Source organism: Phalacrocorax carbo, chromosome 17, assembly GCF_963921805.1.
Source record: "Phalacrocorax carbo chromosome 17, bPhaCar2.1, whole genome shotgun sequence".
Lineage (NCBI taxonomy): Eukaryota > Metazoa > Chordata > Aves > Suliformes > Phalacrocoracidae > Phalacrocorax > Phalacrocorax carbo.
The window spans coordinates 1,547,627-1,571,517 of NC_087529.1; the positions used below are offsets into that span (position 1 = coordinate 1,547,627).

General features: G+C 68.1%; 2 protein-coding genes across 3 annotated transcripts in view; one reads left to right on the forward strand and one right to left on the reverse strand.

Moving 5' to 3' along the window:
• The first annotated feature begins 11,832 nt into the window (after positions 1-11,832).
• Positions 11,833-16,460, forward strand: HIC1 (HIC ZBTB transcriptional repressor 1). The gene is made up of 2 exons (XM_064467640.1): positions 11,833-12,162; positions 12,912-16,460. The coding sequence occupies exons 1-2, from the start codon at positions 12,111-12,113 to the stop codon at positions 14,855-14,857; spliced, it is 1,998 nt and encodes a 665-aa protein (XP_064323710.1). The 5' UTR covers positions 11,833-12,110; the 3' UTR covers positions 14,858-16,460.
• A 288-nt stretch (positions 16,461-16,748) lies between these two features.
• The window catches only part of SMG6 (SMG6 nonsense mediated mRNA decay factor), a 115,818-nt gene continuing 108,675 nt past the window's right edge, over positions 16,749-23,891 (reverse strand). For both annotated transcript variants that reach the window (XM_064468107.1, XM_064468105.1), the window contains exons 17-19: positions 21,087-21,298; positions 20,699-20,780; positions 16,749-19,055 (exon numbers count right to left, since the gene is read on the reverse strand). In XM_064468107.1, coding sequence (XP_064324177.1) covers positions 18,925-19,055; positions 20,699-20,780; positions 21,087-21,298 — 425 coding nt within the window. In that variant the 3' untranslated portion in view covers positions 16,749-18,924. The remainder of the gene's footprint in view (positions 19,056-20,698; positions 20,781-21,086; positions 21,299-23,891) is intronic.

A 23,891-nucleotide genomic window follows, 5' to 3' on the forward strand; every position in this document is an offset into this window, starting at 1 on the left:
CAGACAGTGGTAGGAGGATGTGGCCGGTTGCCCTGAGGCCTGGCCCCAGGATGGCCTTGTCACGGGGGACTCGGGCAGCACCTGCCTGCTTCACCACCTCCCTGAGCACCTTCGGGTGGACTCGGTCACATCTGTGCTGCCTGTTCAGGTGGTGCAAAGGCATGGGGTGTCTGTCACCCCTCGGTCACCACAGCAGAGACACCAGAGGATGTTTTTGAGGGGGAAGGACGTGGCTTGGGGCAGGGAGTGAGGCTGAACACGGCAGCCAGCTGTGACAAAGCACCAGGGCCTTTGTCTCCGCTGCACCCCCACCTGAGCCCGCAGCCGCTGGGGAAGGATGGCAGCAGACAGCGCTTCGCCAGCCCGCCGTTAGCTGTTTAATTATTGCAGAGCTACACCTCGCCGCCACGGTCTCCCAGCGCAGCATCTCGCCCCCCGCGCCCGAGCAGCTCCGCAGGACGGCGCAGAGGAGACACCGCAGCCGCGTCGGCTCACCGCGGCCGAGCAGCGCTGCCCGGCCGCCAGCCCGCACTGCGGTCCTGCATCCGCCGGCTGCATCTCCCTGCTCCCGGGGGAGGCACCGGCGCCGCTGGGGTGGAGCAGGAAGGAGCCCTGGCGTGCGGTGAGTGAGCAGAGCGGCCCCGGCCCCGCAGGAGGCTCCGTCGGGCGTGTTGCGGAGGGGTGTTGAGGGATGGGTGACCTGAGCTGGGGCGCTGCGGTACCTGCTGCCTCTCCCTGGGGTGTATGGAAAGGTGGCTCCTGTACCAGTTTAAACAAATTAATAAAAACAAATAAACGTGACCCTTGTCCGTGGGAGGTGCCTGTGTGAGCAGCAGAGGAAGGTCATGCTCAGCCCTGGTGCAACAGGAGGAGGGAAGCTGCTCCCGCGGCCATCACTGCGTGTCCTTGCTGGATGGAGGGGTTTGCCCCCGGAATCTTGCCCTTCGCCTCCTTTTCCGCTGGTGAGACCCCTTCGTGCCCCTCCACATCCAGGTCTGCTCCTGCACTGCTGTTCTCGGGGTGCAGCTGCCCTCGCCAGCTGCCACAGAGCAGAGCCTGGAGACGAGACTGAGCGAGGACCCCCCACCGCTCGCCCAGCTCAGTGTCTGGGCTGGGGGTTCCTCTCCCCCCACCCCGCAGGGCCCAGGGCAGGTGGGTTTTCCTCAAAAACAGCATGTGGTGGTTGTGGTCCCAGAGCGAGGGGTGCTGCTGGGAGGGTGATGGAGTGAGCCTGGGCTCCAGGCGGTGGCTGTGATTCTGGCATGGGAGGCCCTGGGGGCAGCCACCGGTGTTACCAGTGGCACTGGACCCTGGGTGCTTTGGCAGGGGTGGGCTTCACCCCTCTGCTCCCCAGACGGGGACCTTTCCACCCCCCCGTGCAGCCCCCTGTGTGGCCGCAGCACCAGCCCCCAGGGTTAGAGCCCACCGTGGGTGCAGGGTCCGGGGCTTGGGGGGCACGGCAAGCCCCCAGCCCTCTCCAGTGTCCCAGAGAAGACCAGCATGAGCAGAGATGCTGGGGCGCGGCTGCCTCTCTGCAAACACCCACCGCCCCCTCCCCGTGCCCCTTCCCCCTGCGCCGCTGCTGACTCAGGCCCTCCTCCGCTGCCCACCGTGCCAGCTGCCCGCACGGGGCTCCCGTGGGTAGCGCCGGAAAAAGCGACGTCCCGCCGAGCCTGGCATCGGGTGCCGATCTCACCGGGGTTTGAGCCTTACTCATCTCACGCTCTTCCTCCCCATCCCCTTGAGCGGGGGCCTGGCGCAGGTGGCTGGGGAGGGGGCGTTCCGGCTGGGTGATTTGTTTAGCAGAGGGTTACGCAGCACAGCTCCCCCCGAGCGTGCCCGGAGGCAGCGGCGCAAGCAGGGGAGAGCTGAGGGCCATCCCCAGGCCCTGCTGCCAGAGCGGGACCAAGCCACCCCCTCCCCGCTTCACCCGCAGAAGCTTCCAGTTGTGGCTGAGTCACTCCTGCTGTAGCTCCTTCTCTCCTTGTTTTGGATGGAAGTTTTCCATGGAAACCCACGCTGGGCCGGGCCGCGGGCTGGGATAAACACGGCTGAATCACAAAAGGCCGTTTTCGCCAAGAGCTGTTGGATGGCAACGAGAGCGTGTGCGGCGTGTGGGCAGCCGGGGGCGGTGGGCAGCTCCCCTGCCTTTCAGGGGGCAGCGCCTCTCCCTGCACCCCCCACCAGCTGTGCCAGGGCATCCCCCATGGCCCCCACCCCAAATTCCCGGGGTGCCCGCCTGTCACAGGTGCCCCTTGCCAAAGCCGGGAGCGGGTCATAGGCTTCAGCCAGAAGCTGTTTTCTTGGGCCACGTGCTCACCCAGGGATGCACAGAGGAATTCCAGCCCCTCGAGGACCCTTGCTGCAGCCCACTCCTCAGCCATGGGGCTCTGTCAGGTCACGGCAGCTGGATGCCCCCCAGGCTGAGCCATCCCACCCTCCTGGGCTGGGGGCGCTTGCTGAAGTGCTGTGAGCTGCCGGGAGTGAGGCCGAAGTAAGGCAGCGCTTGTGCCATGCCCGTGCCCCCGCTGAGCACCGTCCTGCTGTAGAAGCGCCAAGTAACTCGGCTGTGGCAGGCACCGTGATCCTCCCCGGCACCGCTGCGTTCCTCCCGGCACTGCCACCATCGCCGCGCTGAGGAGGTGCACGGGAGCCGGGCGGCCTCCCTCCCCTGGCACCGATGGCTGGCCCCAGGCCCGGCAGCTTGGAAGTGCTGTCGGAAGCTGAGTCCCGGTGTCAGAAATCCAGGATATTTTTAAGGGCTCTGGAAGAAAAACTAATTCCAGGGTGTCAGCGGGAGAGTCTTGGCCTTCAAAACAACAACAGCGCAGCTGTAGCCTTCCCAGGGCCGGAGCGTGGGGTCCGAGGGGGCGTGGGGAAGCCTGTGGGATGCATCCCCTCACCCAGGGGTACCGTGGAGGGGATTCAGACACCACCATGGCCCAGACGTCACTGTGCTGCTGTTGCTGCTGCCCACCCTGGGCACGAGCAAGGAGTTTTTTCCAGGGGATGGAGGGGGGCTTTTCATGGCCAGCAGCCCCTTGGCAGCATGACTGTGCCGGGCCGTGGCGCGCTGGGCCGAACACAGCTGTGGCTTCACCTGGGTGCTGGCGGGGCTGCCCAAAAATCCCCTTCCCGGAGGTGTGTGGCCCGTTGCCAGCCGCAGCAATGGGGAAAGCGGGAGGCAACAGGGACTGGTGGGAGCAGGGGCAGCGCACGGTGGAGACCCGGGGCCTGTGACATCCCCCCGCCCGCCATTGCTGGCCCCTGGGAACCCAGCGGTGGCTCTGCCCATCTGCGTGAGGGGCAATGCTGCCAGGTGCAGGACACCCATGGGTGGGTGCTCCTGGGGGGGGGTTGCCCTAACCTGGGGAGGGGGAACGTGGGCTGGGGGCCCTGCCCATACTATGCAGGTTAGTTGGCACCCAGCGGGGTCACGGGGAGCCCTGTGCTGGAGCTATGGCTGGGGGTGCAGGTCCTTGTCTGCGGCTGTGTCCCTGTCCTTCCGCTGCCACCTGGGCCTGTCTCCCCACCATCCCTGGTGTCCCCCGCCCCCACCTCCATGAGATGAGGCACCCCGCGCCCCTCCGGGATCACTACGCCCCTTCCAGCCCCCCTGCCCCCGTCTCCGGGACGCCGGATCCCCGGTGCCCCCCCCCGAGGGGCCCTCCCCGGCCGGCACCGGTCGCCGCCGGCTGCCGAGGGCCCGGTGCCCGGTGTCGGGGCAGGCCGGGCCGCTCTGACTTCGCCGCTCAGGAATCTCCTGGCCGCGCCGGGCGGGTTGTGCAACCTGCGACCGCCTCCGGCCGCCGCCCGCCCCGGCCCGGCCCGGCCCCGGCCGTCCCGTCGGGCCGCGCTCAGTCCCCGCATTCCCAGCCCCGCCGGCGGGCCGCGCTCGGGGCCCGGGAACGACCCCTGCCCGTCGCCCCCCGCCCCAGCACCGCGCACACCGGCGGGGGTGGGGGGGAAGGTGTGTGGGACGGGGACACACGGGACCGCGGCGGCGACGCTCTCCGGGAGCCGCTTCCAGATGCGGCGGGACGAGGCCGGCGGGGGCGGCCCCGGGGCCCCGCCGGGAGGGCAGGTGAGGGGCTGCGGGGCTGGGGAGGGGGCTGCGGTATGTGGAGGGGCGTCAAGGTGGGGGGTCCTCTCCGTTCCCGCTGCCCGAGGAGGAGCCGCTCGGCGCCCGCCCCCCCGAACAGTAAGAGTTGATGTGCGGCGAGCTGCACCCTGCATGTGAGCTCCTACTGCCCCGGGAGGCGGGCAGACCCCCGCGGGACCCCCGCCGCCGCCCCCCCCGCCGCCTCCGGTACCCCCGGGGGTGGGGGGGCCTGTGCCGCCTGCGGTGCGAGTGCGCCGGGCCCGGCGACCATGGCTGTAGACTGTTACCCCCCCAGCGGCACAGTAACAATCTAAAGCCACGGTCGCCCGGGCGGCGTCGAGGGGGTGGGGGGGACACACCGGGAGGTGGGGGGGGGGCAGCCGGTGCCTTGGCGACGGCGAGGAGGCGGCCCCGCCACCGCAGCGAGCGCGCCCGACCCCCACCCGCAGCGCGGGGGGGTGTCCCGGCGCTGGGAGGGGGGGGGCTTCAGTAGCATCCTCCTCCCCCCTCCCCAAGCGCTCGCCCCACCCGCGCCCTCCCACACGTGTCCGCCCCGCCGGGGGGACCCCCCCTACCTGGGCTGCAGCGGGAGGGGGGGACGGCGTCCGCCATGGGGGGGGGTCGGTGTCTGCGGGGGGAGGGGGGAAGAGAGAGCGGGGTCAGGCGTGCACCGGCCCCCCCCGCCCCGCCGCCCCCGCCGCGAGCGCTCCCCGACGGCTCAGCACCACGGAGAGCTCCCGCCCCCCCGGCGCGGCGGCGGGGCCGGTGGCGGGACGGGGCCGGCGGCGGGGCCGGCGGCGGGGCCGGTGGCGGGGCCGGCGGTGGGTCATGCTTCAGTAGCCATGACTGTAGACTGTTACTGTCCTGTCCCTACGCAGCAGTAAGCAGTCTAGAGCCAAGGTGCCGACGCGCTGACTCGGGCTCTCCTCGACGGGGGCTCCGCGCTCTTCCGACGCCCCAGGGGCAGCACCCGGGGGGGGGGGGGAGGCGACAGACACCAAGCCCCCCGCGGGCTGCGGGGTTGGCAGCACCCGGACGGGTGGCACCGGGGTGCGGGGTGGGGGATGGTGCTGGGCACGGCACGGCGGGATGGTGCCGGGGGTCCCGTCGGGGATGGATGCGGAGGGGGTCGGAGCGGGAGACAGCGGTGTCACCCGCAGCGGTGGCGGGGGGGGGGGGGCGCGGGGGGGGGGGGCACACATACACACACATGCGCTTCGTCACCTCTCCCCCACCCCCACCCCAAAGCCCCCGCAAGGTGCGGGCGGGCGGCCCGGCCCCGCCGTGCGCCCCCCCGGGGCGGCTCCGCGCCCAGCGCCCGCCCCCGCGCACCGCCCCCACCGCCCCCCGCCGCCCGGCCCCGCACGTGGGGCTGCGACAGGCGGCACCGCACCGCCCCCGCCCGCCGCAGAGCCCCCCCCCCCGCCCCGGCCCCCTGCTTCGTCCGCCCGCCCCCCCCCAACCCCCGCCGCGGGGCGGGCAGGTGCAGCGCCCGGTGTGCGGGGCTCCGCTGCCCCCGCCCGCCCCCGCACCGGGCTCCGCGCGGGCTTACCTGGGGGCCAGCGCTGCCGGTACCTTACCTCCTGCGGGCCCCGCGCCTCCCCGCCCGGGCCCGGGGCCCCGCGGCTCCCGGCGGGGGACGCGCCGGTGGCGGAGCTGCGCTGTCCGCAGCGCGCGGGGCTTTTATAGGATCGGGCTCGTAGTAACGGGGATCTCGGCTCATTCATAGAAAAGCATCAACCTACACAATGACGTGAGCGCTACGTCAGCGAGGAAATTTAGGGAACGGGAAGACGCTACTATTTATATCGGCGCGGGGGGAGGAGAGCGGCCCGGAGCCGAGCAGGGGGTCCGGGCTGCACGGGGACCCCGGCCCCCCCCGGCCTCACCCGGTCCTCAGCTCCTGGAGGTGCACAGGGGAGCAGCATCCAGCACCCTGCATCCCTCCTCCACCTGCCCCCAGACCCAGGGGCTGTGCGCCCACCAAGGTGTGAGAGAGGGGCCTGTGACCCCGAGGGCTGCGGCATGGGGCACCCCCTGGCCCAGTCCCGAGGTGTCTGGCGGGGGCACCCACAGGGGCCCCAGGGACACCCATCGCCCCCGACCACCTTACTGGGCCCAGCGTGGGGCCTCGCAGCCTCACCGTGGGGCTGGTGCTGTGGGGCTGTCTTTGCCCCCCGCCCCGGGCACAAGAGGGGGTTGCACAGGGCCCCGGGGTGCCCACACGTAGGTATCAGCCTGGGGGTGCCCCCTGCCCGCTTCTACCCCCCACCCACGGCGATGTCCTGGGCAGCACCTCCCACCTGCCCCCAGTAAGAACCCTCATGCCTGTGGTGCCGTGAGCACCCATGGGTGCCAGCCCAATGGCCTGTGGGTGGCTGGGGCAGCACTAAGGTGTGTGTGGTTGAGTTTAGAGTGTGGGGGGTGTCCCCCCCCAGTTGCAGCACTGTGCCACCCTGACCCCTCTGGCCTCACAGCAGGGCCTGGCCCGTGCTCCCACTGGGTCTGGGTCCCCCAAAAGCCATCAGTGCGCCCGAGATGGACACGTTGTGGCTTTGGGACTGAAATAATTTTTGCCCCCCCCATCCCAAGTGCCAGCCCCCACCCCACAAGACGGGCCTAGAGCTGTATCCAGGGGGATGTGTGTGTGTTTGGGGTCCTTCCCAGAGGACAGGGGGAACTGTGAAGGACCCCCCCTTATGCATCCATCCATTTCCCCCCCTCCATTTCTGCTGGAGCCTTCTGACCTCACTCTGCTCTGGCGAAGCATCATACCGGTCGCCACAGCAACAGCGGCGTTGTCATTGACAGCAGCATCCGCGCCCGCCAGCATCCGCGCTGCGCAAGGCCGCACGCAGCTATGGGGGGGCCCAGGCCACAAACACCCCACGCCCCCATTCCTCACTGACACCCCCAAACGCTTGCAGAGGGGTTCAGGGAATCACACCACGCACACACCCCCAAATCCACCGGCAGCCCCTCTATCTGCCCGGCTTAGGGTGCTGCCAACCTCCTAAAACCCCCCCCAAAACTCCTTAAGCCCCCCGCACCCCGAGCATATGGGGATGTCGGCCCCCCTTTCCTTTTTTTCCCACGGAGGACCGGCGCGCGCCCCGTCGGGGCTCTCCGGTTCGGGAATTGGGCGGGGGGAGCTGTCGCTGCCGCAGCGCTCCCCGCCGCAACCGTGACTCAGCCCCGGGATTAGTCAGCAACCGGGGCCGGCCCACCCGCAACCGGCTGCGCAGCTCCGCCGCCGCCGCCCCCACGGGGGCCGCTTCCCACCTCCTCCCCACGCCCCGGTCCCCCCGACGCGCACCGGCGGCGGTTCGCGTCTGGGGGACCGGGGCGGGGGGGGGAGCGGCCCCCGTGGGGGCGGGGGGGGGGAGGTGTCGCATCCCGGAGCGTGGCCCGTTGCTGCCATCTCGTGGGCTTTCCACTAGTGGCTGCAGCCGTGACCCAGTCGCTGGGGGGGGGCCTCTGTTGCGGGTGGGGAGGGGGCGGTCACCCGTGGGGCTTGCAAAGCTAAGGGGTGGGTAGGAAGGCGCTGGTCGACGAAGAGGGTTGAAGGAGGTGTTGCTCCACGAGGAAGGCGGGGGTCCCATCACCCCACAAAGCATCACCCAAAAGGGAAGGGGTCGCATCACCCCATCAGGCATCAACCCACAGGGGTGGGGGGTCTTCACTTGCCTGAGTGTCACCCCACAAGGAAGGGGTCCCACTGCCCCACGAAGCATCACCCATAGAGGAAGGGGTCCCAGCACCTCACCAAGCGTCACCCCACAAGGAAGGGGTCCTCACCTGCCTGAACATTGGCCTGCAGGGAAGGGGTCCCATCACCCCATCAGGCATCACCCCACAAGGAGGGGGTCCCACTGCCCCAGAAAACATCACCTTGCAGGGCTGGGTGCCCTTGATTACCCGAACAGCACCACACAAGGAAGGGTTCCCATTGCGCACACACCCCCACCAGCTGACAGGGACCTCATGAAGTTCACCAAGGGGAAGAGCAAAGCCCTGTCCCTGGGGAGGGAGAGCCCGGGCGATCCCAGGGCCCCCCAGCTGGACACCAGCCCAGCAGGTCCTGGGGGACACCAAGGGCAAGGGAGGCGAGGGGTGTCCTGGGCTGCGTGAGGAGGAGCGTTGCCAGCAGGGCGAAGGAGGGGCTCTCCCCCCTCTGCTCGGCGCTGGGGAGGCCACTCCTGGCGTGCTGGGTCCAGTGCTGGGCTCCCCAGCACAAGAGCGACGTGGATGCACTAGAGAGAGCCCAGTGAAGGACCACTGAAGATGAAGGGACCAGAGCCCCTCTCCTATGAAGAGAGGCTACAAAACCTGAGGCGGCTCAGCCTGGAGCAGAGAAGGCTCCGGGACCTCACCAGTGTACGCAGGCACCTGGAGGGAGGGTGCAGGGAGGATGGAGCCAGCATGGTGGTGCCCAGTGCCATGACCGAGGGCAACGGGCACAGGCTGGAGCACTGGGCTTCCCTCCGCACACCAGGAAACACTTCCCTGTGAGGGGAACAATTGCACAGGCTGCCCAGGGAGGTGGTGGAGTCCCCGTCCTTGGAGATATCCAAAAGCCATCTGGGCACGGTCCTGGGCGACCAGCTCTGGGTGGCCCTGCTTGAGCTGGGGGTTGGAGGACGACCTGACGTCCCTCCCAACCTCAACCACTGTGTGATCCTGTCCCTCACATGCCTGAACATCACCCCACAAGGAAGGGGTCCCACTGTCCCACCAAACATCACCCGGTGGGTAGGGGTCCCCTCATCCAGCTGAGTTTCACCCCACAAGGAAGGGTCCTTCAGCCACCTCAGCATCACCTCGCTAGGAAGGGTCCCTTCGCTCACCCCAGCATCACCCCACAAGTAAAGGGTCTCCTCGCCCACCCCAGCAGCCCTGCAGCTGGTGCAGCAGCCATGGGTGGGTGGGGGGCTGTGTTGTACCAGGGCCTCCACCCTTCTGGCCACCCCACAGGGCTCCTACCATGTTGGGGGGGCACCAGAACCCCAGGAGCACCTGGCGGGGGCCTGTGGCTGCCCCCAGCCTCGCTTCACAGCAGGCAGGGCTCAGCACAGGCATCCCCACAGCTCTGCCTAACGTCAGGATCAGGGCGGGAGGTGGGCAGCACCGATCCACGCCCAGCCCAGAGCAGCTCATTGTTGTCACGAGTTTCACGGCCTCAGCCCAGCACAGGCGGAGGGGACATGCATCCCCCTGCAAGCACAGGGGCTGCAGCGGGGGGGGCTGCCATACCCCGGCACCGCCGGGAAAATGAAGTGCGAGCTGCCAGCGGGGGCTGCAGGCTCCTGGCGGTGCCGGATGCGGCCCGGCTGGCCAACGCGCCATAATCGAAGACATGTGTGTGGGCTTTGGGGAGAGGCTGCGCTGGGAAACAGGGCCCTGCGGAGACCAGGGGGCTGTATCCTGTCCAAAAGCCCAGGTCCCACATGAAGCCAGGCATGCGAATGCGATCCAAACCACAGCTGGATTTGAACCGAATCTCCCAGCATCTGGGCTAATTTGCTGCAACTTTGATTGATCGTGGGGAGGGGGCACGGGCGGGAGACGCTCCAGCTCAGACCTCCCAACAGAGCCAATGACTTAACCAGAGCTGGTTCCAATCTGCTCAGCACATTGAGGCGAAAATGCCCCTTTCCCTGCGCGCTCCCGGCCGCCGGCGCTGGCTCTGCCCGTGGCTCTGCCGTCCCCATCCCTCGGGGCCCAGCATGTTCCTCGGGGACTCGCGGCAGGTTTTGGGCTCCCTGGGTGCAGGATGCCCGGTCAGGCCCTGTGGGGTTGGGGGCTCGCCCCAGGGTGTCCCCAGAAGGCAGAGCAGGGCAGGAGGGGGGATATTAGTGGATCCGACCCCCGTCCACCTGCCCCAAACCCCTACGGGCACCAACCCGTCCCTCTGCTCCTGGGAGAGGCCAGGAATGGGAGGGGAGCTGCAAATGTGGGTGGAAAAGGTGAAGGTTTTTCCATTCCGCCCCCTTCGGTCGCTGCCCTGAGGGCTCGGCGTCACTCAGCAGGTAGCTGGGGCAGCCGGGGGTCCCGGCCGGCCCCGGGGGAGGCAGCTGTCTGGGAGCCGCTCGCTGCCGTGATTTATACAGCACAGCCCCATAAATTACCGGGACGAAGCCCGCGGGAGCCATCGCTCACAGCGACGTCCAGAGCTCGCTGCCAGAACCTGAAACACTTCCAGCCGTTAATTGAAGAGGAAAAAAAAAAAGGGGGGGCGGGGGGTGGAATTAGTGCCCGGGGAGTTGGGATTAAACCACAGTTCTGTGACGGGGAGTCGCCCGTGTCCCGCTCTCAGGATCCCGATGCTCCCTCTGGGCACGAGACCAGGATGGAGAGCGGGGAGGGGGATTTGTGAGCTGGTGCCTGGGCTGTGTCCGCCGCAGGGTCCCCACTGGCAGTGCTGCCCCATCCAGGTCCCCATGGGAGCATTCCCGTAGTGAGCTGGCATACCCTGGACCCGATGGGAGTCTGAGGATGAGTTCCAGCCAAGGGATGCTCAGCCGGGAGGGCCGCGGCTGCCACCGCCATGCACCCTCCCTGCCAGCGCCCATCCTCTTTTCTCCTACATCCAGGGCTGGCGAAACTCTGTCCCGGGGGGCTGGAGACCCCATGCTGGCTCCCACTCACCAAGGGACCAGGGTTATGGGGTGAACCACTGAGAGCATCCAGGGTGGCCCCAGCCGGGAGGGATGGCCAGTGCTCGGGGTGCCCTGCTCAGGGCGCCCTGCTCAGGGCAGGGGGTGCCAGCGGGACCCCCCCCCCAAGGATTAATGGCTGGCCCGGAGGTGCCCATCACGATGCTTTGCTGTACAAGGAGGTTGTGCAAGAGGCTGCGGCCGTGAGAAAGGAGAAGCGAAAGTGCGAATCGTGAGGCGTCTCCCCCCGCGCCAAGGGGGGACCCCGGGTTGCACCTCAGGCCCAGCAGTCTTTTCGAGAGCGGCTGGAGGGATGAAGTGAGGGGAAACGTGGCGCTGCCGCCTCCGCCTCCCCCTCCTCCTCCTCCTCCTCCTCCTCAACTGCTGCAAGCCCCTGGCCCACCCCGAGCTGCCGCCGCCACACATCTGGGCGCCAGGGCTGTGCGCCCCCCTGCTTTCTGTCCTTCCCCACCAGCAGCAAATTAGGGCCGGCTGCCTTCCCCCTCCCCCCCCTCCTTAAAACCCTTCCCCACATCACCTGCACCGATTAGGGTCCCCCCTAAGCACCCTGTGCTGACAGCACCCACTCCAGCTCTCCCACCCCCCTTCCACGTGTGTCCCCTCGGGTGGGGCAGCAAACACACCAGGCGGTCCTTAGCAGGACACCCATATTTTACCCTTCCCCACCGCCCGCCCCGTCGGGTCCCACCGCGCACCTGCGCGGGGAGGAGCCGCCTCCGGTAACCGGCGGGGATGGAGCGCACCGGAGCCGCTAGATGGCGCCCTGCGAGCGGTACCGGGACCCGGGGGGGGACAGAGCGGCCCGTGCCCGGAGCCACCGAGGGGGGGCCCTCCGGGGCTCCCGGCCCCCCTCGGTGGCTCCGGGCAAAGGTTGATGCCCCGAGGATGGAGACCCCCGAGGGGGCGGCGGGGTCGGGGCGGGAGGAGACCGGGAGGGGGGAAAGCGGGATCGGAGAGAGGAGGAGGAGACCGGGATGGGGAGGGAGGGGAAGAAGAAGGGAGGGGAGGGGGGGGGCCCGGCTTGTCGGTGCCCCGCCCGGGGATGGGAGGAGGAAAACCTCCCGCCGTCCCTTTAACAGCCAGCGGCGCTGCTCGGAGTTCAGGCCGGGGTCAGGGGGAGTTCGCAGCCCGGGTTTCACCTCCGCGCTGGCGGCGTCGGGAACGCCGAGGAACCGCTCCTGCTTCTTCTTCTTCCACCACCACCACCTCCTCCTCCTCCTCCCGTTCCGTAGGACCGGCCGGGAGCGCGGGGTATGGAGGAACAGCAGCAACAGAGGAGGAGGAGGGTGGAGGGGAACAGCAACCGGCGGCGGCCCCCCCGGGGCTGAGCCATGAGAGTTCACCGAGACCTCGGCTGGTTGGCGGAGGCCACCGGGCGCCCAGGTAAAGCGGGGAGAGGGGGGGACACCCCAAAACAATTTAAAAATGGGGGGGGGGAAGCCCTAACAAGCAGCTCCGCGGGCGCTTGGCTTTACCCACCTGGGCGGGGGGGACCGGCACCGGAGCGGAGGTGGGGAGGGGAGGTCCCGCTGCCCCCTCCCCGGCCATCCCCCCGCTCACCTCGCGGGGGGGTTTGAGGGGGGGAGAGGAAACGGGGGCGGGGGGCGCCGGGGGGGGTCCGGCCGGCCGCCTCCCGGGGCCGGGGCGCATAAGAGCCGGGGAGGCGCCGCGGGGAGCCGGGGCAGCGGCGCCGCGCAGGTAACGCAGGGCGGCGGCCCCGGGGGGGCGGGCGGGCGGGGGGCACCGGCCCGGGGTGCGGGTGTTCCCCCCCCGCCCCGGTTCCCCCGGCAGGTGGGCGCGGGGGTCGGGGCGCTGGCGGGGCCGGGGCGCGGCGCTGGCGGCGGCGGCGGGTGATGTCACTTTCTCCAAAAGCCTCCGGGGGTTTTCACCCCCCTCCCGCCCCCCCGGCCCGCCGAGAAGCGAGCCCCCATATAAGCGGTGGCACCGGCCGAGCGGCCGCACAGAGCGGCCGGGACGTGGTGGTGTGCGGGGCTGGGGGCTGAGCCCCGACACCCCCCCCCCACACCCCACCCCACGTGCGGGCCGAGCCCCCCGACGTGCGGGCCGAGCCCCCCGCGCGTGGGCCGAGCGCCCGGGGCCGGCTGCGCCGCTGACGGGGCGGTGTGTTGCAGGGCGGCGGGCGAGGAGCGGGATGCTGGATGCCATGGAGGTGCCGAGCCACTCGCGGCAGCTGCTGCTGCAGCTGAACACGCAGCGCACCAAGGGCTTCCTGTGCGACGTGATCATCGTGGTGCAGAACGCGCTCTTCCGCGCGCACAAGAACATCCTGGCGGCCAGCAGCGCCTACCTCAAGTCGCTGGTGGTGCACGACAACCTGCTCAACCTGGACCACGAGATGGTTAGCCCCGGCATCTTTCGCCTCATCCTTGACTTCATCTACACCGGCCGCCTGGCTGAGTGTGAGCCGGGTGGCGAGCAGAGCCTGGGCGCCGTGCTGGCCGCCGCCAGCTACCTCCAGATCCCCGGCTTGGTGGCCCTTTGCAAGAAGAAGCTGAAACGCAGCGGCAAATACTGCCACCTGCGCGGGGGCTACGCGCCCTACAAGCTGGGCCGGGGGCTGCGTGCCGCCACGCCGGTCATCCAGGCCTGCTACTCGGGGACCCCGCGGCCCGTGGACCTGCCGCCCGTGGAGCCGGCGGCGCCGCTCAACACGCAGTGCGGGGAGCTCTATGCATCGGCCGCCCAGGGCGCCCCGCTGCACCCCCACGGGCTGTGCCCGCCCGAGCGCCACTGCTCGCCGCCCTGCGGCCTCGACCTCTCCAAGAAGAGCCCCACCGGCCCCTCCGCCCAGCTCCTGCCCACCGACCGCCTGCTGCCCGGCGAGCCCCGCGAGCCCTCGCTGCCCCCACGGCACGACAGCCCCCCGGTCAGCGCCGGCCTCCTGGCCAGCCACGCCGCCGCCTACAAGGACTCCCCGCCGGGCGGCGAGCCAGGAGGGCACCCCCACGCCCCCGACCCCTTCCGCAGCACGCCACCCTGTGCCGAGCCCCCGCTGCCCCGCGCCGACGGGCGTGAGCTGATGTACCGCTGGATGAAGCACGAGCCCCTGGGCCCCTACCTGGACGAGGGGGAGGCGGAGAAGGAGCTGGAGCGGGAGGAAAAGGCCGAGTCGCCGCCCACGGTGCCGCAGCCCCGCTACCCCAGCGTGGAGAGCAACGACCTGGAGCCTGATAATAGCACGAGTGAGGAGACGGGCAGCAGCGAGGGCCCCTCGCCTGGCGACGCGCTGGACCGCTACTGCAACCACCTGGGCTACGAGCCGGAGAGCCTGGGTGACAACCTATATGTCTGCATCCCCTGTGGTAAAGGCTTCCCCAGCTCCGAGCAGCTCAACGCCCACGTGGAGGCCCACAACGAAGAGGAGCTCTATCACAAGGCGGCAGCCGAGCAGGCTGTGCCCTTCCTGGACAAGGGTGGCCCAGGGCTGGGTGACATCCTGCGGCCCTACCGCTGCTCCTCCTGTGACAAGTCCTACAAGGACCCGGCCACGCTGCGGCAGCACGAGAAGACGCACTGGCTGACGCGCCCCTACCCCTGCACCATCTGCGGCAAGAAGTTCACGCAACGCGGCACCATGACCCGCCACATGCGCAGCCACCTCGGCCTCAAGCCCTTCGCCTGCGACGCCTGCGGGATGCGCTTCACCCGCCAGTACCGCCTGACTGAGCACATGCGCATCCACTCGGGCGAGAAGCCCTATGAGTGCCAGGTGTGCGGCGGGAAGTTCGCCCAGCAGCGCAACCTCATCAGCCACATGAAGATGCACGCGGCCGGCCCCGATGGCAAAGCCAAGCTGGACTTCCCCGACAGCGTCTACGCCATGGCCCGCCTCACCGCCGACCAGCTGGGGCTCAAGCAGGAGAAGGCGGCCGAGCTGCTCTCCCACACCTCGCACTTCCTCAGTGACCCCAAGGCCATGGAGAGCCTCTACCCGCTGGCCAAGTTCACGGCCGAGCACCTGGGGCTGAGCCAGGACAAGGCGGCTGAGGTGCTGGCGCAGGCTCCGCACCTCCACGCCGAGGCCGCCCGGACCATAGAGCGATACTCGCCCCCCTAGCGCCGGCCCAGCCGCGGGGCGGGGGGGGCCGCCGGGCTCCCCTCACTGTCCCGCGTGGAGCTGGGGGGGGACGAAGGGCGGTGGGTGCTCATCCCCCGGCGCTGCCCGCGGCCCCGGAGAACTCGCTCGTAGCGGAAGGTCCCACAAGAGCTGCCCCGGGACGGCTGGACGGCGCGTCCCGCGATGAGCGCCCCGGCTTGCCCGGGAGAAGCCGATAATTCAGGGACTGACCTCGTGGCCCCCCCGCTTGCTGGTGGGGGCTGCTGGGCCCCCAGCCCCGGGGCGGGAGCGAAGCACAAGCTGTGAGGCCGGGCTGCACCCGAGGCTTTGGAGGACATGAGCCCGCTCCTTACCTCAGGGCTGTCCCTGGCGCTGTCCCCCGGGTGGGGGGACGCCCCCGGCAGCTCTCTGCATCACCCCAGCCCCATGGCGGGACCCACCGGTGCTCGGCTCAGCCGCGATGGGACCCGGACTGTGCTGCCTCGACCGCCGTGGGCCTGTGAGTAGATCATCCATCGCGGCCGGAGCGATGCCTCCGAGCAGCCGTCCTGACCGGGAGCGGAGAGCGTGGCCGTGCCGGGGCTGGGGGGGGCCTGTGGCGGCCAAACCCCGCGGGGCCATGCTGGGAGCTCGGGGGCAGACTGACGGAGGGGCACAGCGGGGTCTGAGCGGCGGGCATGGGGCGGGGGGACGGCGGTTGGGCCCACGCCAGGGGGGCCGGGGAATCGCGATGCTCCTCACCGTGGAGCAAGCACTGACCTCCCGCCCGACCCCGGTGGCTCGGCCGCCGGCAGCTGGTGTTTCTGGGAGGTGGGGCAGGGCCTGTCACAGACTGAGCCCCTGGGCCCTGCCCCAGCAGGCTCCCCGCCATCAGGGATGCCGGGGGTCCGGGGTCCGGCGGCTTCGCCCTCGGGCAGCCACTCGCCTCTATTTTTTGTTTTTTTTTTTTTGCCAAAGATGCCCGTCCCCAGCGCGGCCAGGCTGGGGAGTTCATGACAAAGACAAAGCGGTCTGGTTTGTCAGCTACCGGGGGGGTGGGCAGGGGGCTGCAGGAGGGAGCCGGGGGGGGCAGAGCCGAGGGAGGTGCTGGGCTGCGGTGACCTGGGGCCGAGCCCCCGCCACGGGGCATCCCCTGCCACCATCGCACCCCCTCTCCCGCCTTCTGCTCGGTGTGGGCAAAGCCCCCCCGGCCTGGACGCCCCCCCGGCCCCTGCCCTGACCCCTCTGCCTGGGGCTAATGTGAAGCTTCTCCCCTCCCCGAGCCCCCTCTTCTCCTTTGCACACGAGGCCCCGGGGCGGCCGCCAGCAGCGACTGTCCCTGGCCTCGCAGCCACTGTGCCTTAGCCTGAGCTGGCCGCTCCTGCCCAGGTGCCCCCCTCGCCCTCCCTGGGCTGCCGGGGCGCCCCCGGGGCCCCCCAGGGCCGGCAGAGTCCCTGTGGAGCTGCCGTGGGGTGAGCGGCGGCAGCAGCACCCAAAGCACAGCTGGCAGCGCCCAGCGAGGCTGCCGGCCCCCTCTGTATCACGTCCGATTTGTACACGGGCTCCTTGCCCCCTTTTTTTTCTATAGTCGAAACCGAATGAGCAATAAAATGACATTAACGCGCGTGGCCTCGCGTCCTTCTCTGGGGGTTGGCCTGGCCGGTGCTGAGGGGGGGGCCGCGCCGGGGTGGGACGGTGGGTGCGGAGCTGCGAGGGGCTTTGCCGCGCACCTGGTTTGCCCGGAGCCCCCTCGGTCGGGGTCTGCAGCAGCTGCAGGTGGGACAGAGCTGCCATTGTCCTCGCCAGCACAAACGCGTCCCGCTGCCGTTCCTCCTCCCTGGTGGCCGCCGTGCCCACCCCTGCCCCAACCCTGGCGGCAACTCGCCCGCCGACAGCAAATGAAACAACATGCTGCACAGACAAGTGTTTAATACTAAAAATTATTAAAACCATCTTAACAAAATAGCCCGAACGCGGCCGCCTCCCCGACACGGGCTCCCCGCGGTGGCTCGGGGCAGCTGGCACGGATGGCCCTGGGCACGGGGCGCTCAGGCCGGCGAGCCCCCGCGCCACTCGCCGGCGTGCCAGCTGGTCTGATGGCAGCAAGACCTCTGTCCCACGGCCGAGCCCATGGCCCAGCGTGAGGGGTCGGTGTCCGGCAGAGCTGCAGGTCCCTCCGAGCTGGTGGTACCCTGGGGAAGGGCCTTGCAAAGCAGCCCTGGGGGGGCTCTGTTCAAAAAGAAACATTTAAACACCCGGTGTGGAGGAGAAGGCAAAGTCTACGCGGTGCTTAGAGCCAGCACGGCGCGGCACACGGCTGCGGGCACCGAACCGGGGTGTGGGAGCCGTGCGCGCCGCGGCCCCGGCTGGGCTCAGCCGCGGTGATGGCTCCGTGCGATGGCAGGCGTGGGCACCCCAAAGTCTCGGCCGAACAGGCTCTGCCCCGCAGCGCAGACCCTCCTTTGCCAGCAGCCGCCCTGCACGGTGCCCCGCGGCCGGGACGTTCGTACGGCACAGGTTAGCCAGCACAACCCCGCTCGTCTCCATCGCTGTGCCGCGCAGCCCCACCGCGGCCGGGCGCTGCCGAGGCCCCCGACCCCGGCGTTGGCCCTCGCCGTGAGGCCGGGTGGACGGTGCAGGGGTAACACCGGGCTTCCTGATGCACACACCGGGTCTGAGCCACCCACGCAGGAAAGGAAAACGCTGGGCTCTGTCCTACTGCTTCCTCTGGCACCTTTGACGCTTCCCTCCCACAGCTGCGGCACCCCAGCGGGGACCGGCGACGGCCTCGGGGTCACTCCCACCCTCTGCTCATGGGACTGGGACTTGACAGAGCTCCAGGGGCTCCAGTTCACAGGTTAATGCTCCCTTTTAGCTTCTGTATCTGGCATGTAACTGGGCTGGGGATGGGACAACATGGGGGGTGTGGGGAGAGGGCTCAGCAACACCCCAACCCTGCACTGGCTCCTGGCATGGTGTGACCCAGTGATGAGGCAGCAGGGGTCCCTTCATGGCTCCCTCCACGGTGAATGGGTAACTCGAGAGGGGACCCTCCCAGCTGGGCAAGCGGTGGCGGGGGGGCTGGGCGCTGCCCCGACTCTCTCCAGCCCTGCCCAGTCCCACAGCCGGATCCCACATGCAAGAGGAGGCCGTGATGTGAGGACACACAGGCCCTGTGGGACAGCCGGTCCTGGGGTCCTTGGAGGGGGAGGTCTGGAGGATTTTGTTAGTCTCATGCTGAGTCTTGGGTCAAAAACTGTGTCTAAAGGCAATGGGGTGGGACTAAGGGGTTTGGGGGAGGAGGGAAAGGGCAGGTAATGCTGCGGTGGGCAGGGGAGCAGAACACAAAGCAGCTGTGGGGGGACTGGGGGGTGTTCAAAGCCTCCCCCCAGCAAAGCAGGCAGGGCACACACCTGAAAACTAACCTATACTGAAGTCTGAAATGAAACTGAACAAGCAAACCCTCCACCAGGGCGAGGACAAGCACCTCCGCAAGCAGCACCCGCTGCGTGGGGCGGGCGCGGGGTGGGGAAGGGGCCGGAGGCCTGCGGCTGCCTGGGCCACACCGGGCGAACAGGCTGGGGCAGGAGGGACCCTGCCCCTGAAGTCCACGGCCTCTCTGAGGGGCACGAGCTGGACTAAGCAATCCCAAAGTCTGCGGTGGCGTGTCCCCGGTCTCTGCCCTACGCAGCCTACAAACCCGAAGAGCCACCGACTCGTGACTCGAGCTCTCTGCAACCAAGCAAACCAAGCAAAAGGCTGGCGATCCGGCACGGGCTCACCCAAAGCTTCCCTAGCCAGCGGGGCTCGCCAGCTCCGCTCCGGCACTGCCCAAAGGCTGGTGGGACCCTCAACGGCCCAGCCTCCACGTGAACCATCCACAGCAATGACCTTCCCAGCTGGTCTGCCCTTGGGGGGGGCCCCTTTGCAGCACGGCCATTCTGGGGTGGGTTGAAGACGTGGCGTTTATTGTTCGTGGTGGGCTGGAAGGCGGCGGCGGCGCGTGGTCAGGGCTGCCGCTGAAGCCGGTGTCCCACCGTAACAGGCTGCGTGACTCGCTCAGGGGCTGCTGGCCCCGCTCGGCCCCCTCAGCCCTCCTGGGCCCACTTGAGGAAGGTGGGGATGTCCCGCACTGGCACGTTGCGGGTCAGCGCCTTAACTCGCAGGTTTCGGTCATCTGTCAGCAAAACCACTTCCCTGAGCAAATGGATGGGATCATCTGCAACGAGAGCGAGCGCAGGGTGAAGCTCAGACCTCCCCGCTCTGCCCCAGCCCTTGCGCCCATCCCACAGCGCGCTGTCCCCATGCCGTGCCTCCCCCCTGCCCCCCGCCCCGGGTGCTGCACCCCATGGCACGGCAGGGCTGCCCGGCAGCGTTCCCAGCTCCCCGCTCCCTGCCGAGGCTTCCCGTGGCAGCTCAGAGACAACACTTCGTCTCGACGGCCGCCTTCTCCCCTCCCCGTGCTGGCTGGGGGATGAGGTGTGCGCTCTGCCCGCAGCCCCGGGGCCGGGAAGGCCGGTGGGCAGCGCCGGGGTCCCTCGGTGCCCGCATGGGGTGGTGCACCGCGCCGCAGGCAGGGAAGAGGAGGTCCCTCTGCCTGACCCAGGCCAGGAAGACGGCCCGCGACCCTGGTTCCAGCAGGAAGCTGGTGCTATTATTCTGGTGATCTCATTATAAGATCTAAAACCACCCCTTATTTTTTTGTGAAGCTTTTTGGAGTCGCCACTGACACTGAGGCGTTTCTGGCTGGGGCTCAGACAGCCAGAGAGAGTTGAAGCCTGAGAAATAACCGAAGGGATCTTGCCCCCAGATGGATGAGCTGCCCCGCACGCAACGCGCTGGGCTGGGATGTGGGAGCCACGCTTACGTGTGTGCGAAGCAGGGGAAGCATATGGGGTATGTGTAAGCAGCTGGGTCCTGTGACCAGAGTACTGTTCCTATGAGCACAGGAAACACAGTGCCTCCGAGCCAGGATGGGAATGGAAAAAACAGAGTTTATGGGAGCCCAACATGGGCCCAGATTGGCTGCGCGGGGAGCGGCAGGACGAGGGGAAGGGGAGGGTGGCCAGGAACGCAGGCTACGGTCGTGGTGTCTGGGCTGAGGGTGTCGGGGCGAGCGCACCGGCCGGCCCGTGCCGGGAGGAAGGGGAGCGGGGGCTCGGCGGGAGGGCAGGCTTGGGGCTGAAGGCTGCCGAAAGCAGGATTGGGAGGTTTTGTGCGGACACTTTAAGAAATGTGTAACAATAAACATCCTCTGCTCCGTGCTGGTGACGCGCCTCCTTGTTACAAACCAGAGGCTGTCAGCTTGTCAGGCCCCATTCCCCATAATCCACATGATTTCAAAATTCAGCATCATTTGCACATAAACATTTGGTGACGGTTTCTCTGTGAATCTGACAAGTTAAGCTGCTAAGAATTCGCACTGACAAATGCGGGTTGATTTCTTGGGCAGCTGCTGATGCAATTCCCATCCCCACTGCCCTGGCAACAGCCCGGGGGCTGTCTGGTCCCAGCACGTGTGGCCGATACCAGCCAGGCATTGGGAGGAAAAAGACCCCCGGCCAGGAGGTACCGGGGCTTGCGGGGAGGAGGCTCGTTCTGGCCCTTCGTCACCACTGCTGGCACCATGAAATTGCTGCGTGGAGATTTACAGTGGGTTTCTCACAGGCTGGGACATCCCCGGCGCCGTGAGGTGCGCATTTGGCAATGCGGTGAGAGGGCCACAGCCTGGGGCTGACCGGAGGCAGGAGGTGGCACCTTGGTGTTGAAAGAGGCAAAATGCAGGAGGGCCATGAAAGAGAAACGAGAAGGGTCTGTGGGGTGCAACAGAGGAGGGAGAAGGAAGGCATGAGGATGTTCTACCTTTGTTGGAGGGCATGAAATCCTTGGCCTTGTCATTGCAATAGTGGAGGCAGCAGGACAGAATCAGGTCATCATTGTTTCCCTGCAAGAAAAGGGCAACGTTACCCCTGGCAGGAGAAAAAAACTGCAACCCCACCACCCTGATTTCTGCACTGCCCTTGTGGCACTGCTGCAGCTCAGTGGAGAGCAGGGCTGCTCGGAGCCGCAACACACGCAGCCCGCAGGAGCCTGCTCAGCTGCCTGCAACGGTGGGGACAGAGCCACCCCTGCCCAGAGCCCGCGGGCCCCAGGGCCCCTGCTTCCCCCCACGAGGCGGTGGCGAAGAGCCTCCAGCCCTCAGCATCACTACCCCTGCGTCCCGTCCTCCTGGGGCCGGGATGTCCCTCACCTGCTGGCCAGTGGTGTCCTCGCTGCGGAAGGAGATGGACTCCAGCTCGTTGCCTCGGCTGGTCAGAGCCCTCAAGCAGTTGTCCCGGCTCTCAAATCGCTCCTCCAGGAACTCGATGGACTTCCTGGCTCTCTCCTGCACTTGGCGGGCATAGCCTGCAGCCCGGTGCTCCATCTCCGGGCCCTTGGCCAGGCCATCCAGCTCGTTTATCACTTCAAACAGGAAGAGGAGGTACAGTTACTATGGGACAAGGTGCTCCCATGACCTGCTGCTGGAGCACGCAAGTTGCCAAGGCCTCGGGGCCGGGGCACTGGGAGCTGGCTCAGGAAATCTGGGTTCAGCTGCCACAGTGTCCCTGCACTCCTGGACTTGGCTGCGGGTCTGGAAAAGCTTTGCTGCCTTCCACCGCTGAGGGTCACCTGGCTCGGCCCCGAGCACGCAGGCACCTCGCCCCTGCGGCGTGTGGGTAATGCTAGGGGCATCTCGCGCCGCTCTGCAAAATGCTGGGACCACCACCGTGCCCCCTTACCCGGCACTCCTGCCTCACAACCGATGGCACCTCCATGTGTGCCCGCGGGTGTCAGAAAACCCCGGCCTCCTGCAGCCGGCTCCTCTGCCTCCGAGCGCAGCAATGGCCAGCAGAACCGCGCCTCCCGCCCCGCGCCGCGCTGCCACCTCTCAGCTCCCCGCACTCACTTTCAGACACGAAGAGCTGCTGCCCTCCTGCTGCAGGGCTGCACGCCGGAACAGGGTCACGCGTGGGTGCAGGCAGTTCCCACTCCAGCACTGTTTCCCATGCAAGCCCTGGCCCTATTTTCCCCACCTGAAGCCACCAGCCCAGGCTCCCGGCACGGGACACGCTCTCTCCAACACCTCACCCATCTGGGTTCGCATATCTGTCCTGACCCATGCTGCTCGAGACGAGCCTGAGCCTGGGATCAGGCGGATTCCTAGCCCGTTAGCCTTAACTGGCGCCTGTCAACCCTTAGAGCCTCCTGTACTGCTGCCAAGCGGCCGGGAACCCCAGCTGCTCCAGCACCCCAAGCCCAGCAGAAGCCTGAGGGACCACAGCAGAGCTCCAGGAGGGACCCACCCTCCGGCGCCGGCGCTGCTGGAAGAGCCTCTCCGTTGCAGTACGAGCGCGCGTGTGCGAGCAAGATGCCGCCGAGGCGGCTAGCGGCGAGGCCGGGCACACAAGCATGCGGCCAGATGTGCGCACAAGCGACCTTGCCTGCGATCGTGCACAGGGCTGCGTGTGCGCGAGGCCGGGCACGCGAGAGAGCTGGTGTGCACGTGTGCGCGAGGGAGCCTCTGTGCGCACAGTATGTCTTTTAGCCATGGCTTCATTTCTGAAGATTGTTTCCGAGCCTGGAGCCAAGTCCTGAGTTCAAGTGGGAACTATGCATTCCTTGGGGGTTCGGGGAGAGAGCTCGGGGTCTGAGGCCTCTCCCCAGTGCTGTGAATCACTGCCCAGGGAGCCTGCGTGATCGCTCTGTTCCATGGTGAGACTGGCACTCACTGTCTGGGTATTCAAATTAAAGCTGCATGGAGCTGCTTTGCTCTTCGCTGGCCGGCAACTCTTCTTGCTACCGACCTGATGCTGCCATTTCCACACAATGCACGGCTGGGCCCGTGGTGGGGGGAGCCGTGCAAGAACGGAACATCAAACAGGAAAAGCTGGTATTCCCTCCCGAAATCCGCCTTCCTGCTTCCAAGCTAAACAGGCTTCAAAGGGGAGGCTTGTTTGTGCTTCTGCACCAGGCCTGGCTTCTCCATGGCGGGGTCAGCCTCAAGGAGCACGGAGCAGGTTAAAGAGCAAGAGAAACAAACCCAACGCGAAGCCGCGCGCTTAACCCCTTGCTGCATCCCCGGGAAGAGTGCGGAGGAGTGCCCCGTGCTGGGGGGAAGGGCACCGCGTGTGTCTCTGGTCCAGCGATGGGGCACGGCACCAAGGCCTCTGCCCCCAGCAGCCACGGGCCCCCAGCTTACCCCGGGGGACGGGTGCCTCCTGCCCGCACCTGGGTCTCAGCACTGATGCCTTTCCTGGGGGGCGAGGGGGAATCTGACCAACACCCGGCGTGGACAGGGAGTCGCTGGCTTCAGGGTGCTTCAGCAGCGGCAGGGGAGACTCGTGGCAGGCAGTGGGAGATGCGTTACTCTGTCCCCCCTACGAGGGCCTGTGCGGGGAGGCGGCAGGACAGGAGAGCACTGAGGGTGCTCAGTCACTGCTGCTCCTCCTGCCCGCGGCAGGGCAAGCCAGGCTCCTTTTGCAGGATGAGGGCAGCAGCATCTTGGACAGGGACAGGACCAGGGTTTTAACTGCTGCCCCTGGCTGGGATTCGGATAGACAAGCCTCAAGCCAACGACAGGAGGGCACCAGGAAGCAGGGCCATGGCTGCAGGGTAGGTCCTGGCTCTCTCAGGTGTTATCACGCTCCGCAGCCCCCAGGGCTGCCCAGGCTCTGCTGGTGCTGCCGGCTTCCTTCCCTTCGCTTCCACGCAAAGCCCTGGCACTGCGGTGCCAAGCCACCAGCACCTTGGCAGCTCCCGTGCTGAGCTGGGCAGGCGGCCAGCCCTGCTCCCCCGACCCATGGGTCCCTGCCCCAGGAAGCCCTCCTGAGCCAGACTGGTCGCCCCGAGGGGAAGGGCAGCAGCGGACGAGAGCTCTGGGGCAGGCAGAGCTGTCTGCTGGGCACCAGGAGTTGAGAAGGAAGCCCCATAATGGCTTGGAGGGCAGGCACCCCTGCGTGCCACAGGCCAGGAGACCCGCACTGGCATACACCTCGCTGCCTGGATGCTGGAGATG